This window comes from Haliotis asinina, chromosome 2 (assembly GCF_037392515.1).
Source record: "Haliotis asinina isolate JCU_RB_2024 chromosome 2, JCU_Hal_asi_v2, whole genome shotgun sequence".
Lineage (NCBI taxonomy): Eukaryota > Metazoa > Mollusca > Gastropoda > Lepetellida > Haliotidae > Haliotis > Haliotis asinina.
Genome location: NC_090281.1, coordinates 29,358,395 through 29,374,810, shown reverse-complemented (window position 1 = coordinate 29,374,810; position 16,416 = coordinate 29,358,395). Strand labels below are relative to the sequence as shown.

Below are 16,416 nucleotides of genomic sequence, written 5' to 3'. Positions count from 1 at the left end.
ACGGCTGGACCATGCATTCCCCGCTATACAATCAGAGATTATTGGACTACATACCATAAAAACTTACCCTGGAATATAATTGATCTTCAGAAACCCATGATCGATGTGGTCAAGTCCTCTGACTTGGTTGACACATGCCATCACATCCCAACTGCGTAGATTAATGCTCATGCTGTTGATCACTTGGGTATCTGGTCGAGATTCAGTTATTTACAAACCGCTGCCACATAAGCCACCGGTTAAAAGAAACTCAATTATCACAATTAAATTAACGTTTTCGCAATTACAGATACTTCCATACAGTGAATTGAGATGTGGAACAGTGCATCCACGCAGTATAAAAAAGAACATCACAGAAATGTCGAGACCTTCTCAAGTCGATCGTGACAGAGCCTCAGATATAGCAGAAATGGGGGCCTCACAACGTCATTTTGCAAGAGTCTTCAGTTGCAGCCAAGCAACCATCAGCAACTTGTTACCAACAGACAGGCCAGACACAAGACCGTCCAACAACGAATAGACCAAGAGTTACCACGCCAGTTGAAGACCGCTACATCCGGGTAATACACCTGCGGAACAGATTTGCCGCGGCGATAGCGGGGACGGGCATCAGTGAACATTAATGCATTCCCTTTCCCAGCACGGTCTCCAGATACATGAATACTACATAGCATTTCTGGGATCATCTTGATAGACAGTTGAGACAACGGCAACCTCTATCAGCAAACTGACTGCAGCTCGAACAGGTTCTCTTGGATCTGTGGCACAGAAGTCCTGCTGACGTAATCCGGCGACTACTGTCATCCATGTGGAGACGTGTTTTGGCATATATCGATTGAAGGGGTCGTCACAAACGCTACGGAAGGATTGGACAGTTCCATAATGTGACTTGAAACACATCTTGTGAATGACCTGGGGTTGGGTAACATATCATTTTGACCCTATGTCTCTTGTGCTTGATTCGGTTACCAGATTACTATCGACTGGACATTGGTGGTTCTGATTCATGCTCGGTAAATGGTTAAATTTGGTATTATAAACAATATTTCTACCATATATCAATATAAATCAATGGTAATGATTTGAAAATTCGCCGTCCGGGTCCGGAAGCGCGGGGTCCGGTTAAGCGAGTACAATTAATGAACGTTAGTTTCGTTTCACATAAAAATCGTCCGGAAGGCGGGGTTTCCGGATATGTGGGGGTCTGAGTAAACGGGGTTCGACTGTATGTCTTAGTGTCTTCTTTATGAGCCACAACATCAAGTGATACATTTACAGAACTTAGTTGAAATATTGCTGAGCAAACCTACAACCATCCCCCGACATCCTTTTGTCGTGTCGGGGTGTTAATATAATACCACAGTTTGTTTGTTACAGTAACGCTTAGTCTCTGAATATGAGTCATGCACAAAATTCGTGCATATTTATGTTATACGTTTCCCCCGACAAAAGGGATTTTTTAACATATCAAAATTAATGATGTTACAGCTACATGCTTGTTGTGGTTTGGTCTTTTTCGAATGGTAAAACATTTTGTGAAAAAAAGCTCAAACTTTGTCACAAGGTTTGATGTCGCTAAAGTAATATCATAAACAACGCAATAATGATTACTCCCTGTACTGACTCCTGATTCTACTTCATCTTTGCAAGCAGTGAGAGGAACTATGACTGTCAAACACTACACCTGAATTTTATGCACCTGAATTTTATCACAATAAAAAGGTGTGTACAAATCAACATCAGAGATTTTTACATGCCCTAATCGTTACGGTGACTACCGCTGACACCAATTAATTTTGTGAAGCCAAAGAACGCCAATACCTTAACAGTAGGGAAAATCATTTGAAACTACGTGCTCTGTAAACTTTATTGACCAGGTATTGTTTTAAAACTGATATTGTTAGTGACCGTCACTACCGTCATGGGTTTTGTTATGGTAAGGCTAGATTTTGTCACAGCAGTGACATTTTCCTAGTTTAATGTTGTTTGTATGTAAATTTTCATTTCAAAGATATCAAATGTTTGGGAATCTTGTTTAACATATTTTTTTTTTTTGCATCTAATGAATAAAATCAATAAGCATATAAGTATGATTTTTTTTAATTACGGCAAGGACAGAGTAGTGTAACAACTCTGACAGAGGACAAAACCGCCTTGATAGGGTCCTTACGCTACTGACATAATGTACCGTCACAATGTCACTGCCGTAACACGAAGTCTTCACCTGTTTTTGACATGACAGGGAAATCGTAAGTAATTTTTGTGTGCCCTTTTCCATATTCTTCAAACATTCTGAAACAGCTGACTGACAAATTGCATTGAATTATCCTTTAAGGAAGAATTATATAAGTGGCTATCATAAATAAATGTCACTACCGTAACAATTAATTCCAGTGTTCATGTCGTAACAATATAATTTTCCTTATTTAATTGAAATTGACTTATCTGTTTATGTCACTATTTGTAGTGCAATTATGTTAGGTAGACGAGCTTCAAGTACACACAATATAATTCATATTCTCATTTTGTATTTTTGCTACAGGTTATTTCAGTTGCAAATCAGAAATAAAAGGAATTTTTTTGGCATGTTGGCCCCTTTTGAGCAATTGTGTGTTACCGTGTGTGTAGGCAGGCTGGCAGGTACGTAGGGAGGGAGGGAGGGAGGGAGGTAGTGGGAGGTCATTAATTGTGTACACATGTACGGATGAATCTTAAAGAAAATATGCTTACGAAATTAGAGAGTGGGTGGAGAGGGTACACATATACTTTTCCAAAAAATCGATTTCCGTATTTGTTTCTAGTCTAATGTATTGCCAAGCCACGGCAACCCGTGAAGATCCGGCTTAAAATTGGTCTTCAGCGACACATGCTTGTGGAACGAGGCGACAAACGGGATCAGGTGGTCAGGCTCCATGACTTGGTTGACACGTCATCGTATCCCAACTGTGTAGATCGATGCTCATGATGTTGACCACTGGATTGTCTGGTGCGGACTCTATTATTTCGAGACCGGCGCTATATAGTTGGCATATTTCTGAATGGGTCGTTTTATAACAAACAAACCTTGCTGTACAAAATTATGGCTCAAAGGACAGATTTCAGTGGTCCTTACGGGTAATATGATTTGATCGATGGAAAAATGCTGAGTGCGGCTTTAAACAACAAGCCAACCAACCTTGATGAACGAAACTAGGGTTCGAAGGGCTTATTTCATTGAACGTTTCCTTCAATGTGGAGGACCAAAGCCACAGACACTGTGAGGAGTCAAGATGCAACGTTTATTATTGTGCCACTATAACTAGATTCACATCAGATTCAACCATTTTTCCTGAAAGCATTAATAAAATACAAAACGCAACATGAATATTTTATTCACAAATACGAAGTACATAACAGTATTGATAGCCTGTTGATCGAATCATAATGGCAAGCATCATTGGCGTATCTATCTTTGAATTATTCAGTCAACTATAAGGATCATTTATGAATATAACATTGTAATCACTTCAAAATAAGTCACACGTGTGTCAAACTATATTTATACAATACACAACATTCGGTTTTCAACAAATTGTTACAACTTTCATTATTTCGTTTCATATCGAAATCAACCATTGTTTTTCTCGCAGAAAGACGTCAAATCCGGATGAAAACAGTATCTTTGAGCTGTATCAGTTTGCTTGGGAACGTGTAACAATTAGATATAACATGAAAGCGTCCTTTGAGGTTGTGTAAAATTAATTTCTTCAAAATTTACAAACTGGAAACAAATCTCAAACAAAAACAGTAGACGGTACAGCTGTGAATGCTGAATTTACTGTTTTGAGCAATGGTTCTCTTAAATCACTAAAGAAGGAAAGATTTTACAACAATAATATTGTTGAAAACAATTTAGACATATTAGATTTGCCTGGTGCTATGAAACTAACCTAGATTCGTTTTAAAGCTCTTCGCAATAGTGTTACTATAATAAAACAAATTAACCTGCAATGAGAAAAAGCTGAAAAGATTTCTGACCATTTCAGCTAATACGCCACTTTAAAAGGTGGCCTCGTGGTTAGAGAGTTAGCTGGTCACGCCGGAGAGCAGAGTTCGATTCTCAATATAGTACAGTGTGTGAAACCCTATTTCTCCTGTCCCACTTCATGATATTCCCGGAAAATATCAGTGTAAAACCATTCCCACATAACTATAAATAATCATTGCACTTTCATATCTGGATGATGACATATGATAGAATATTGATATCACCAGAGTCCAACTCCTACAGAAATCACATATTTAGTCTTTTATATACACCTTCACATGCATCCTGCCCTTGGGATTAAGTAAATCATTGTAAGTTGATCTAAAACTGATTGGGCATATAACTGCTGTGTACTACACAGCTACAAACAAAGACATCTTAGAAATAGAGCTGAATAATCTTTCTTTCAATGCTTGACCGTCTCGAATCATTGTATTCATTTTAACCAGTTACGTCTCTTCTTGTACTCATTCACACATTTATTCGAAGCTCAATCACCCTTGAACTTATTACGTAGAAGTCAGACCGTTTCTTCCTTCTTCAGTATCACCGATAGTAACGGCTACATTGTAGATCACTTCTTCTCTGAAACCAGAAGACATACGTGAGAAAAGTACTGGATTACTTTTGATACAAAGACACACAGAGAGAGAGAGAGAGAGAGAGAGAGAGAGAGAGAGAGAGAGAGAGAGAGAGAGAGAGAGAGAGAGAGAGAGAGAGAGAGAGAGAGAGAGAGAGAGAGAGAGAGAGAGAGAGAGAGAGAGAGAGAGAGAGAGAGAGAGAGAGAGAGAGAGAGAGAGAGGGAGACACACACAGACACACACACACACACACACACACTCAAACACACATGAGTAAATGGGAATGGCTCTTCATTGTGCCTAGGCAACTGTTTGAAAACTTGCCTTCCACCGAAATCAATAATTAAAAAAAAACCCCTTATCTTCACCAGTTAAGTAGCCTCAGTTCAGACACCAGTATCTGTATATACTCACAATTGTTTGTCTGGGAATTGTTCGTTTCTACTTGCAGGAAGATAAAGACCAAAATGGACTAAAGAATATAATGATGGATGATGCTGCCCAACAGATGGAAGGGAACTTTGTCTGTCAGCCCAAGTAGAGATATAAGGTTGTATTTAGGAGAGGGTGCTTATTAGGAAGAAACCTGTATTTGTACACACTTATAGCTGTTTGTCCGGGAACTGTTCCGCTAATTTCTTCTCAAACAGTTTCTCACAGATGATCCCAGATTCATAGAGTTCCGTGTCATCCTGGTTACAAAATAAATGAAACATGGAGACAAACATCATTGTACCTTGTAACATAAACACTTCAAGTACATACCTGACAGGATTATTTCGAAACAATAATCGTTGAACATGAAATAAAGAGTCTGAATGAAATGAAACATTCAATGATCTTTAGCCATGATGGGATTGGGTAGCCTAGAGGATAAAGCGTTTGCTCTCGCTGGTCTCTTTAGTATTCAAGCATTCATAGAATACTTTGGCGTTGTGAAAAACAAGCGTCACAAAATGAAAATTTGCATGCGGGAATGACAGCGAAGTGTATACAGTCACAAACGTTGCGAAATCTAACATGGCTGCCTTGGCAGCCATATTGAATGTTGGACCACCACTTCTGTAACAAAACTAATAAACAGCTGGGCCCCTTGCACCAATTAAATTGGCTATCATTATAAAAGATATCCGGGCTTACATGTTATTGTTCGCTAAAAGGTTGGGCAAGCCACCAATAGTATCTTTACATGAAGCTTTGGAACCCATGGGCTTACACGAAAATAATTGGCTTGCTATACGCCTGTTGTTGCACTCACTTTATTGAAGAGGTGGCTGTTGCTGAAGACAAGTCTCATGTCAGCAACATAGTCTTCCAGGCGCTCGTACCTGCCAGACCTCAACTTGTGGGCAATGAGATCTAGCCACATGGCCCGCTTGACCACCTTGTAGTAGCCAGGGACGTCATCTGATTTGATCTCCTTGCAGAAGGGGTCACTTTTCTTGTGGTTGTACACAGTGTTGAAAATCTTGAAACATTCCTGTGAAGGGAAAGATTGTAACATGGTACTAGCATTAAAGCCGATTTCTATCGTTCTATTTGTACTAATTCAGACAAAACATTCTCGACAAATATCACTTGTGTAAGAAAAATAAGTCTCCCTCCGAATACATAGGCACGCACTGCTTGTCAGAAATGGATAAACTAAGCCCCCTTTTCAAAACTTCGGTTTTCGACATTGCGTTATGTATTTTGTACACAGCGCGATTTGTCAAAGGGTAACACAAGAGTGCGAGGTCGATACGATGTTCCTCACAGTGTTCTTGAATCTGCACCATATTTTCAGAGATTAAAAGGTTCATTTGTAAAACAATGCCCCATATGTGTCAAAGGACAAACGCATCAATGGATGTACAGTAGATTACACTAGATTATTTCCAGTTATCAAAATCGTCTCCTTTGAAGCTCCTTTGAAACCGTTTATCAATGACAATGTGTCAGTTAACTAATCTATTAATAGAATGGAATTTGCTATCTTGTTATCTATAATGTTGTCTTCGTCCTACGGGCCTGATAATCTGGGTTAGAATTGATCTTCAGTAACCCATGCTTGTCGTAAAAGCGACTAACGGGATTGGGTGTCAGGCTCGCTGAAATATGTCATCGTGTGCGTAGATCAAAGCTGACGCTATTGATCACTGGATTGCCTGTTCCAGACTCGAATATTTACAGACCTCCACCATATAACTGTAATATTGCCAAGTGCGGCTTAAAACTAAACTCACTCACTTTTGGTAGTACAGAATCGCACTTACATCAGTGTACTGGAAGCCACGCTTAATTGGAGGAGGTATAATTTCCTCAGAAGACGATGCATATATGTCTTTCTTCTTCACTTTTTTCTTCTTTCCTTTCACAGACTTAGGACCGGGAGACTTAGCTGGTGTACCTGGAGCCAGACTTTTCTGTCTCTTTTTTGTAGGCGTTGAGTCGGTTCCAACTGATGTATTTCACAGAAATGAATAAAATACAACATGTACACTCCACCTATGACAGTGTGCAACCAGGTGTGTGGCAAGCCATTTTTTTACATGGAACACCTCACGTTTCACGAGACCTAAGTACATTTCTAATGCCCCCTTTCCCTACAACCCCAGTGTTATCATAACCACCACATCTTACTGACTGGATGTATCTTGCATAAAAGGATTTGAGTACAACACATAAGGCTTTCGGATAATAGGAGTATTTGATATTATCTTTCCTCACACATAAATGTTTTCTGAATGCCTGAGCCAGTGAAAGAACCCGCTTACAAGCTAGTATAATTTTCTTTGGTACTAGCTGGAAATGCCGAACTCATTTTCGTGTTTAGTAGTGTTTGGGCTGTTGCCTAACTCTGGTACTCCTTATCATGATCCAGTACCTCTGCTTCAAACAGCTCAAAGTTAACTTTGAGGTGTTTGGCAAGCTACAAACATTGTTCACAGGTTCCCGAGGGCCACTGGTTTGATGCGCTCTCTAGTATGTTCCATTCTGGGAACCCGTGAATGTCCCGGGGTAGAATAGGCCTTCAGCAACCCATGCTTGCCATAAAAGGCGATTATGCTTGTCGTAAGAGGCGACTAACGGGATCGGGTGGTCAGGCTTGCTGACTTGGCTGGCACATGTCATCGGTTCCCAATTGCGCAGATCGATGCTCATGTTGTCGATCACTGGATTGTCTGGTCCAGACTCGATTATTTTACAGACCGCCGCCATATAGCTGGAATATTGCTGAGTGTGGCGTAAAACTAAACTAACTCACTCACTCCATTCTGGGGACATAAACGAATATTAACATCAAAATATCCCCCCCTCTTCACCAGTGAATAACATATTTACTGCTTGATGGCAACTTTTGATAAAAATATAAAAAAGTACGCGCTTGCCGTTTTCTTCTATATGTATGAATGATAAGGACACACGAGGTGTTTCATGTTAGTGATGTTTTGAACATTAAACGTCTGTTAGAGTATTTAAAACCTTCACCTTTCCTGCTGGGCCCTTGTTTGGACTTTTTGGTGTCCACACCATTTACATCTTGGCCTTGTCTCTTCCTCTTTCGACTCCTGTCCTGTTGTTTCTTTCTCGGGGATCTGACTGCATGACTTTCCCCCTCTTCATCATCATTTTCACCTTTATCTTCGCAGCTATCCGAATTCTCTTTGCCTGAATAAACCAGCAAAACGGAGGTCCCATGAAGCGTTTCCTTTCAAAACGATCATATTTCACGTAACACTCAGCCATGTTCTATCAATATCCCTGGTCTATGACAGCTGTCTTTGAATAATCAAGATCAAACATTAGCCCCACAATGTACTTACTGATATCATGATAACAACAATGGGATACCATAACATGCATCAACCAAGTCAGTGACTATTCTTGAGAATCGACCCCATAAGGTACCTCTCACAGGCAATATCAGTTTTCATCTGGATGTGAAGATGTGGCTGCTCCAAGCATAGAAAACGTGTATTACATCCTTTCAATGGGCAGTGGGGTGTTTTAGCAATAGACAATTTGAATTACAATTGCAAACTAACATATATACTATTAATGTCAATACTGTATCCACGCACATGCAATTCTATTACGTTGTGACTACAGGCAAGAAAACAAAGAATAGTACCTTGTCTGAAATATTGAGGATGGGATATTTCCGTATCATCCCTCAATGTAACACTCTCCGTTTTGGTGTCTTCAGGAGTTTCCTTCTTGTCTTGGTGGTTATGAATTCTCATAATTTCGGACAAAGACGGTAGGAGAGATTCGTTGCTAGATGCTGTTCCAATCTCAACATTAAGGGCAATATCTGACACATGGTTTACCAGGCTTGTCTCTGAAGTGACATCTTTATGTGGCAAATCCTGTGCTTTCTGTGGAATTGGGATTCCCTCTGGGGTCAGTGATAACAATGACAAACCTTCTTTGTTTATTTCTTGTGAATTCAATTCGTTAATATGTGGCTCAGATGACCTTTCATCAAATACCTCTAATGCTGGGGGTAGGTTCTCAGGGATTTGTTGAAATTGGTCATTTTGACAGATGTCATGTTCCCAATGTGAACCATTAGTTACCCCTTCCCCATCATCTGTCCCAGGTACACAAGCTGCATCTCCATGTAAATCTGTGTTTCCATTTTCAGATCCATTTTCATTTCCATGGTAATCAGTTTTTCCCTTTAGAAGTCCATCTACATATCCATGTGCACCTGTATTCCCAACTCCACCTATAACTGCATTTCCATCTGTGTTTGGGTCAATGTTTCCATCCACATTTCCATGTGCACCTGTATTTCCAACTCTATCCGTAACTGCATCCCCATCTGTGTTTGAGTCCTCATCTTCACATGCAGCAATATCCTTCAGTCCAGAGCTACTGACTTCCAGTTCATTATCACCAGTTGAAGATGTGTCCAGGAGCATTTCATATTCGTTTATTAGCTCAGTGATAAAACCAATCCCTTGTTTCACGACCTGCCTAAACAAGTATCTCTGTGTACACATCTCCTTTTCTGTAGCTTTGCCTAAAACATCAGCATTATCATCAAAACACTGCACAGACATCTCACAAGCAATCAGTGATGAAACTTGATTTATTATCATATCGTATATCTTTTTGCTTTGGTTGTTGTAAAAGGAAAATCCGGTGTGTACATTAAACTTTTGGTTGATCACATTCAACTTTTCAATTTGATAGCTGAGATCTTTGATATCTGATGAAACATTTTTTCCAGTGTTCAGACCAGCTAGTTTTCCTAGTATGACTTCTAATTGACTTTTTTCTGCTTTTATTTGAGGTGGTGCTGCTTTATCCTGTTTTCTTAGCCCTTCCTCACTGAATATCTCACTACTTAAAACCTTTGTAGAGCTGACACATTCAAGAACTGATTTGTTTTCTCTGTCTTCTCCTTGGTTTGTTTCCGTATTGGGAGGTAGCCTAACCATTCGTTCCAGCTCCGGAGGACTGCCATAATCAACGCCATCTGCTCCTGTTCCAAAAGAACAGGGTGTAGCAGATGACACGTCTGGGTCATTACCGGTTGTGTGATTGTCATCTGACACATTACTGTCTTTATAATGTGTCTGTGAAACTCCACCAATGGCGTCTGGTTGCAGTTCACCGGAATCAACTGTTTTAGCTGGAACAGTATTGAATACAAGACCTGGGGAATTATCCATCGTCTTACAATGACAGGGTAACACTGAATCATGTAAAACACTGTCACTGCATACCTGGAATGAGGCATCCTCATGGTTTTCATTCCCTGAAATCAGTTCACATCTTGAGCTGTTTGTGCTGTTGTTTTGAGACATGTGCCACCCCTGAATGTCCTCAGGTGTAACTGACTCTGGTGAGCTGAATGCTCTCCGACAGCTTTCAGTAGAACTGCTTGCTGATGGCACAAGGGAAACGGAACTGATTACTCTCTCTGCACTCGTGGTGGTTGGTGCAGTCTTGTCATGTAAATCTTGAACTTTCTCTAGAATCTTGTCACTGACTCTCTCACTTTCTCCTTGCAGTGTAGCTGATCCAAAACATTTTGGCTGGATGACTGATTTTATGCCAGCATGTGTGTCTGGTTTCTCTTGTCTGAGCGATGCCATGATTTTCATGTTTACAACAGGGTCATTCCTGTCATCACTTTTGCATTTTTCACTATCAGATGACTCACTGTCCTGTACTGTTAGTATAAGCAGTGGGCCTTGTTCCTTGTCACAATATCTTTCAGTTGCAGTTGTGTTGGTATGGGATGATTCTTCATCTGGTTCTGGAATAAACACTATTTGTCCATCATTTATTTCATAACGAACATGTACCATTTCTGTTTCAAATGGACTCTCCCCTGAATTCAAATCAGCAGTCTGGATCATCTGTACAGCAGCTCCGCTCTCTGGTATCTTTGGGCATATCCTAACAGGCTTTGAACTAGAGACAGTGTGTTCCACAGCTGACCTACATTTGGATGTGTCTCGTCTCAATCGTGGGGCCTTTGGCATCGAAATCTGTTGTCGTGAAAATGGCTGCAGCAGAGAATGCTGGGATGGCATGATGCTCGTCATTGGATATGCTAGTGCATCTGATAGTTTCTGCATGTTCTGCTCTGGCTGCATTGAACATTCTGGCTGGAATATATCACAACCTTCTGTTTCTGTTGGCGTGAACTGTACCTCAACTTCATCATTGTTTAGCCAAGTCTTAGGAACAACATACAAGTTCTTTATTTCATTTCCATTTGGAAGCATGGAATTTTTGACATATCCATAATTATGCCGACTTGTTTCCTCCATTTCTTCCATTTGAATAGATGCTTCTTCTTCTGGGATCTGTACATCTGATACTATTTTAACCATCTGCATATCGGGAATGTCAATTTCCTCTCTGCTTGGTGGATACTGCTCTTGGCAGATGCTGCTATAGCTTCTGTCTTCTGTCCTTAGAGCTGGTCCTCTTCTGTATAGCTTCCTGCTAGATTTTGGATAAAATCTTTTATACAGACTCTCTTTCATTGATGGTATTTTTTCCGTTGCTGATTTCTCTGTGTCCTTATGACCCTCGATGGAAGCAACAGCGGTCATTGTTTCCAAGTACAGACTATCAAACTCTGCTTTTCTAGACAGCACACTCGTTTTTCTTCCTTTATTGTGATGAGCCTGTCTCCTTCCTTGTGCCTGTGGAACAAAGCTGTGACCCTCTAACGTCTCAAATATCCCTCTCTGATCAACAGAGAAAGGTTGTAAGTCATTTGTAACAGGGTCATTTTCTTCTCCAACATGAATATCAACACCTTTCAAATTACTCTTCTCCTGGCATGAGGACGGCATCTGCCAATTGTTTGTTCCTGAAGGTGGATGAAGAAATTGTGACAGCTCAGATATTTCAAAATTTGATAACGAATTCTTCATAACTGGAGGATTTGAGGTTTCATCCAAAAGACTGGCAGGGGCAAGACTACTGAGACTGTTCTCATCAAAAAGTGAATCTCCTGGAATGTTCACGATCTTAAGAAGGTCTTGTACAGTGCTAATATCACTGTCTCCATGATCAGCAAACATACTATCTTGGCTCATGTGGTCTGTCAAACCTGAAACAGCAGTCTCTTTTTCTAGCAGGGCTTGGAGGTTCAATACATCAATGGTCCAGGACTTTGGGTCCCCACTTTCTTGGCCATTAAGGATAGGGAAGGAAATCTCTGAATCCATATGCATTGCGGTAGATTCAGATAAGACTGGATTTAAGGGTGAACTACACTTATTTGCGGTTTGGATCATTAAAACATCCCTGCTACCAGGATCTGTATGACTGCTTGAAAGACTTGCTGAAATCTGGTTGTCCAACTGGGCCTTCCGTAGAACATCAGTCATGTTATTTCTTGCAGATTCTAAAGGTTGTTCCTCAATTTTCATGGGCATTTCCTGCAAAAGGAAAGTCCTTTCATTTACTGAGTCAAGACAAATTAACTATGAATGCAAAACTATGGGTTGAAAAAAGAGACATGTTTGAAAAAGAGCTTCAAACGAATAAAATCATTATTTTCTTTTATTTCTGTAACCCAAGAACATTAAAACCCTTATTTAGCAAATATTCCACTACTTCTTGCCTCAATATTGTAGGTTAAATTCAGGTTAAACGTCATCATAGTCTTGATTTTTTAATGCATCACTAGGTCTGAAGCATATGTTTATGCATGCATGTCTTTCAGAGGTTTTGCATTTTTGTCCAGTTTTGGTCATGCTTTTACTGCTAGTGTTTCAGTGATATTTACCATTATGTCAGCCAGGAAATAGTTTACACATAGTTGTCATTTATTTGGAAAAGTTGTATTAATGCAAAAATTGTTTTTTCAAATTTCAGTCTCATGAACTAAAAGAATTACAGTGCTTAGAAATCAATGGCATCTGTTTCAGATTCAGAAACCCCAGATATTCCTACTAAGAACTCTAAATATTATAGTGGGTGAGAACAGACAAAAAAATCCAATTTAAAACCATAACAATATTAGTCCAATAATGGTGCTTGGCATTCTTCTCCAGAGAGTTCTAAGTAGAAGCTGGATTCCAGGCCCACCTGGATCTTAAGTTACTGACTGATCAGTTGAGTGTTTCAGCCTATACTAAAGGAATAATTTTATTTAACACCATATTAGGCATCTAATGTACCTGTGATGGAAATAAAACATGGATTGTTTATATTTTTTTAATATAAAGAAATGGGTACCTATAAAAACTAACATTTTTGCAATTTGAGATTACAATATAGATACACTCATATAGATGACTCTTACATGATATTCAGAAATCAAACCAATAAGATGAGCAATAATATCATAAATGTTAATATAACAAATATTAAATGTAACTTTTGATTTCATTATGACATTGTTATCTGCTAACCAGCATATATCCTGCATTGCATATGATGTGGAGAAGCATTTGAAATAGTCAGTTAAGGTTTACATATAAGTATACCATGGATGGACATGTAATAGTATAGATATCTGAAAAGATGCATATATTTTCCACACTACCATAAGAATTGATAGAAACGTGAAACTGATTACCAATTCCATTAATAGTGTTAAAGTAAACAGAGTTAACGCTGAAAAAAGAATGTAATTAATGTTGTTATTAGTGTCGGGAATTGGATGAAAGCCCATGCCTTGTAATTTGTCCATTACAACTGACTAATCATAAAAAAATAATTGAGTAGCGTTGTTTATCAAATGTTTCTGCTATCTTTGTTAGTGCATAAAATACTAAAGAAAAAACATGTCGTTGTTTGAGGTTTCTTTCTTCAAATTGCACAAAATGCAATTGCAAATGTCACATCTATTAAGGAAGACTAGTATTTTGGGAACATAATATTTCTGAAGTCTTTTAGATAAATTCAGTTCTGACTGCAGTGCGTATGAAATGTAACTTTGGCACAGATAAATCCAACCTTTTGAAAAATATTCCAAAATTGTTTGTGTTTTTTGTTTGATATGTTTGAAAAAATGTCCGGTTGCTCATCACTGCAACTGATCTTGGATTGATGCAATCAACTGGACCACCACTATTCGCTAACTTACTTTATCAAAGCAAATGAGAATCTGATTGGTGCACAGGGGACATGTGATCATGTCTACATCTGCTGATTCAGATCTACACCACTCCACTTGGATGCACTGTAACAGAAATCAGTAATGTCTCCATGTCTGGTTCACACATTTCACCTTAACTACCACATCTAAGATGCTGAGATTAAATTCACAACCATTCATCAACAATCATATTGTAAAACCTAAACTAATAAATGTCTACATGCAAATTATGGTTATATAATAATAGATATATCCTTTTAGAGACTGCTGTTTGCACACATTCAAGCTGAATTCTCAACAATCCTCAAGAAATGACCTCGAACTAAGGAAATGTTAAATCATCTCACAGCCTATTGTTTGTTTTAATGTTTGATTGCTATAATACACTAACTGAACACAAGTTCAGCATAGCAAATGTCCTTTTATATATAAATAAACAATAAACCTAGACCAAAAACGATTACCTTAAAGCAAACAGAGTGACCACAGGAGAGGTATGTTGGAGCTGAATCAGTGTCCAGTGCGAAGTCCTGGTGGCACCTCGGACATTGTTCAGTTTCTGTTTCCAGAAAGGGTTCTTTGTCGTACATTGCCATCTCAACCTAACTTCTAGAAACAAATTGAGGTCGTAAAATGGCACGTTAGCGTTAGCACTACACGGACAAAATGATCATTAATCGAACTCTACAGTACATTAAACGGTGAATCAATCGTAGTTCCCCTGTACATTTCACTACTGTGATTGTAAGTTGAGTGTGTGATGGGCTACAACAGAGCTCTACATTAACAATACTACTTTTATGGCTCATATAAAATCATTGAAATAATCTTGGTTATTTACTAGAGCAAATATCATTAGATTTTGCATTTTAAATTCTGCTGAATCGGCCCAGGAAACAGCGAACAGGCCTAACGCTGAACACAGATTTGGCATAATATAAGCGTCTTTACGTTTCCGATTCAAATCCCTGCATATTTTTTATCAATTTATGTTTATTATCAAGATATCCCTATTTCACTATTACCACATACATATCGCTCCAAACCCTAAGTTGCCAACGCATTAAAAACTGTTACTTTGTGTAAACAACGATATATTTCTCCATCCGGAAGTCTTATCTTTCCTGGCTCCGCCATGATGAAACCGTTTCTGAGAGGCGAATGAAAAGTTTGAAAGGTAATAGACGATTTGGAAAGAAAGGCAATGAATGTGAATTCAGAAATGTACGTACCAAATCCGGCAGTATTCTGTTGACAGATTTATAAAAAATAGGAATCAGGTTGTCATCTTTTAGACGTTATGACGACTGATGTATATCATCAGCGTCTTTGAACGTCGCACAAGTTTCGACGTCCGACAAACACCTTCGTTACGAAATAATGTTTTTTTAAACTAACAGCTCAAATTCAACATCACATTGAAAAAAAATCGATATTATAACAGGAAATGGTATTAGATTAAAAAACAAAACAAAAAAGATATGTTGTATTTATTTACATATCAACGACCGTTACGTTCAAGGGAAGTAACTCTCGACGGTGATTTAATTTGCCTTTATGGAGTATGCTGTACCTCACGGAGGCAAGAGGTCAAACACTGTGAGGCTGATGACGAATTCTTTTGTACCCATTTCTTAACATTTTTGTTTTTTATGCTTGATATTTTGTTATTTTTGCGTGCTCTTCTGTTGATAATCACGGAAATGAAAAAATAAAAACACATCTCTTTTCCCACCCTTACCCAAAATCAACAAAAAGCACAGATCTATGATTGTACATGAAGATTTTAATCAGGCCTTGCATCTTGTCACCTCGATCAAACAACTTCTAAACAATGACGCTCTCTGTATTTAGCTTGATTGAGCGGACATGAAGTTGTGTCATGTAAACTCCGAAGGCTGGACCTGAAGTCCAATTCACCCTTTCATTCAGTTATTGCGGGCGTTTTGTACGCTATGGGGATGGGCTGGGGTGGGCAACGTCGGACGATGGTGGGTTGTGTTTGTATACGTTTAATGTATCTTTATGGATGGAAGTAATTACGGAACTGAGGTGGTATCCGTGGCAAGATGCACATACAGTATTACCGGTATACTGCAATAGGATTTTCAAACGATACGTAGTGAAATATTTTGTTTTCAGAGCCGTATATTGGTACAGAGCATCTTTGAAGTTTTTGTAGCTATATTTATGGTTTAAATAGAAAATTGACATTCATTCACAACAAAAGTTTTCCTTTA

The 16,416-nt window shown here is 38.9% G+C and overlaps 1 protein-coding gene across 1 annotated transcript; it reads right to left on the bottom strand.

The window, feature by feature from the left end:
• Positions 1-5,210: 5,210 nt before the first annotated feature.
• Positions 5,211-14,772, bottom strand: LOC137272438 (uncharacterized). The gene is made up of 8 exons (XM_067804818.1): positions 14,641-14,772; positions 14,165-14,260; positions 9,369-12,509; positions 8,723-9,272; positions 8,080-8,259; positions 6,864-7,048; positions 5,867-6,088; positions 5,211-5,300 (listed from the first exon to the last, which is right to left on the bottom strand). The coding sequence occupies exons 1-8, from the start codon at positions 14,770-14,772 to the stop codon at positions 5,211-5,213; spliced, it is 4,596 nt and encodes a 1,531-aa protein (XP_067660919.1).
• Between the last annotated feature and the right edge of the window lie 1,644 nt (positions 14,773-16,416).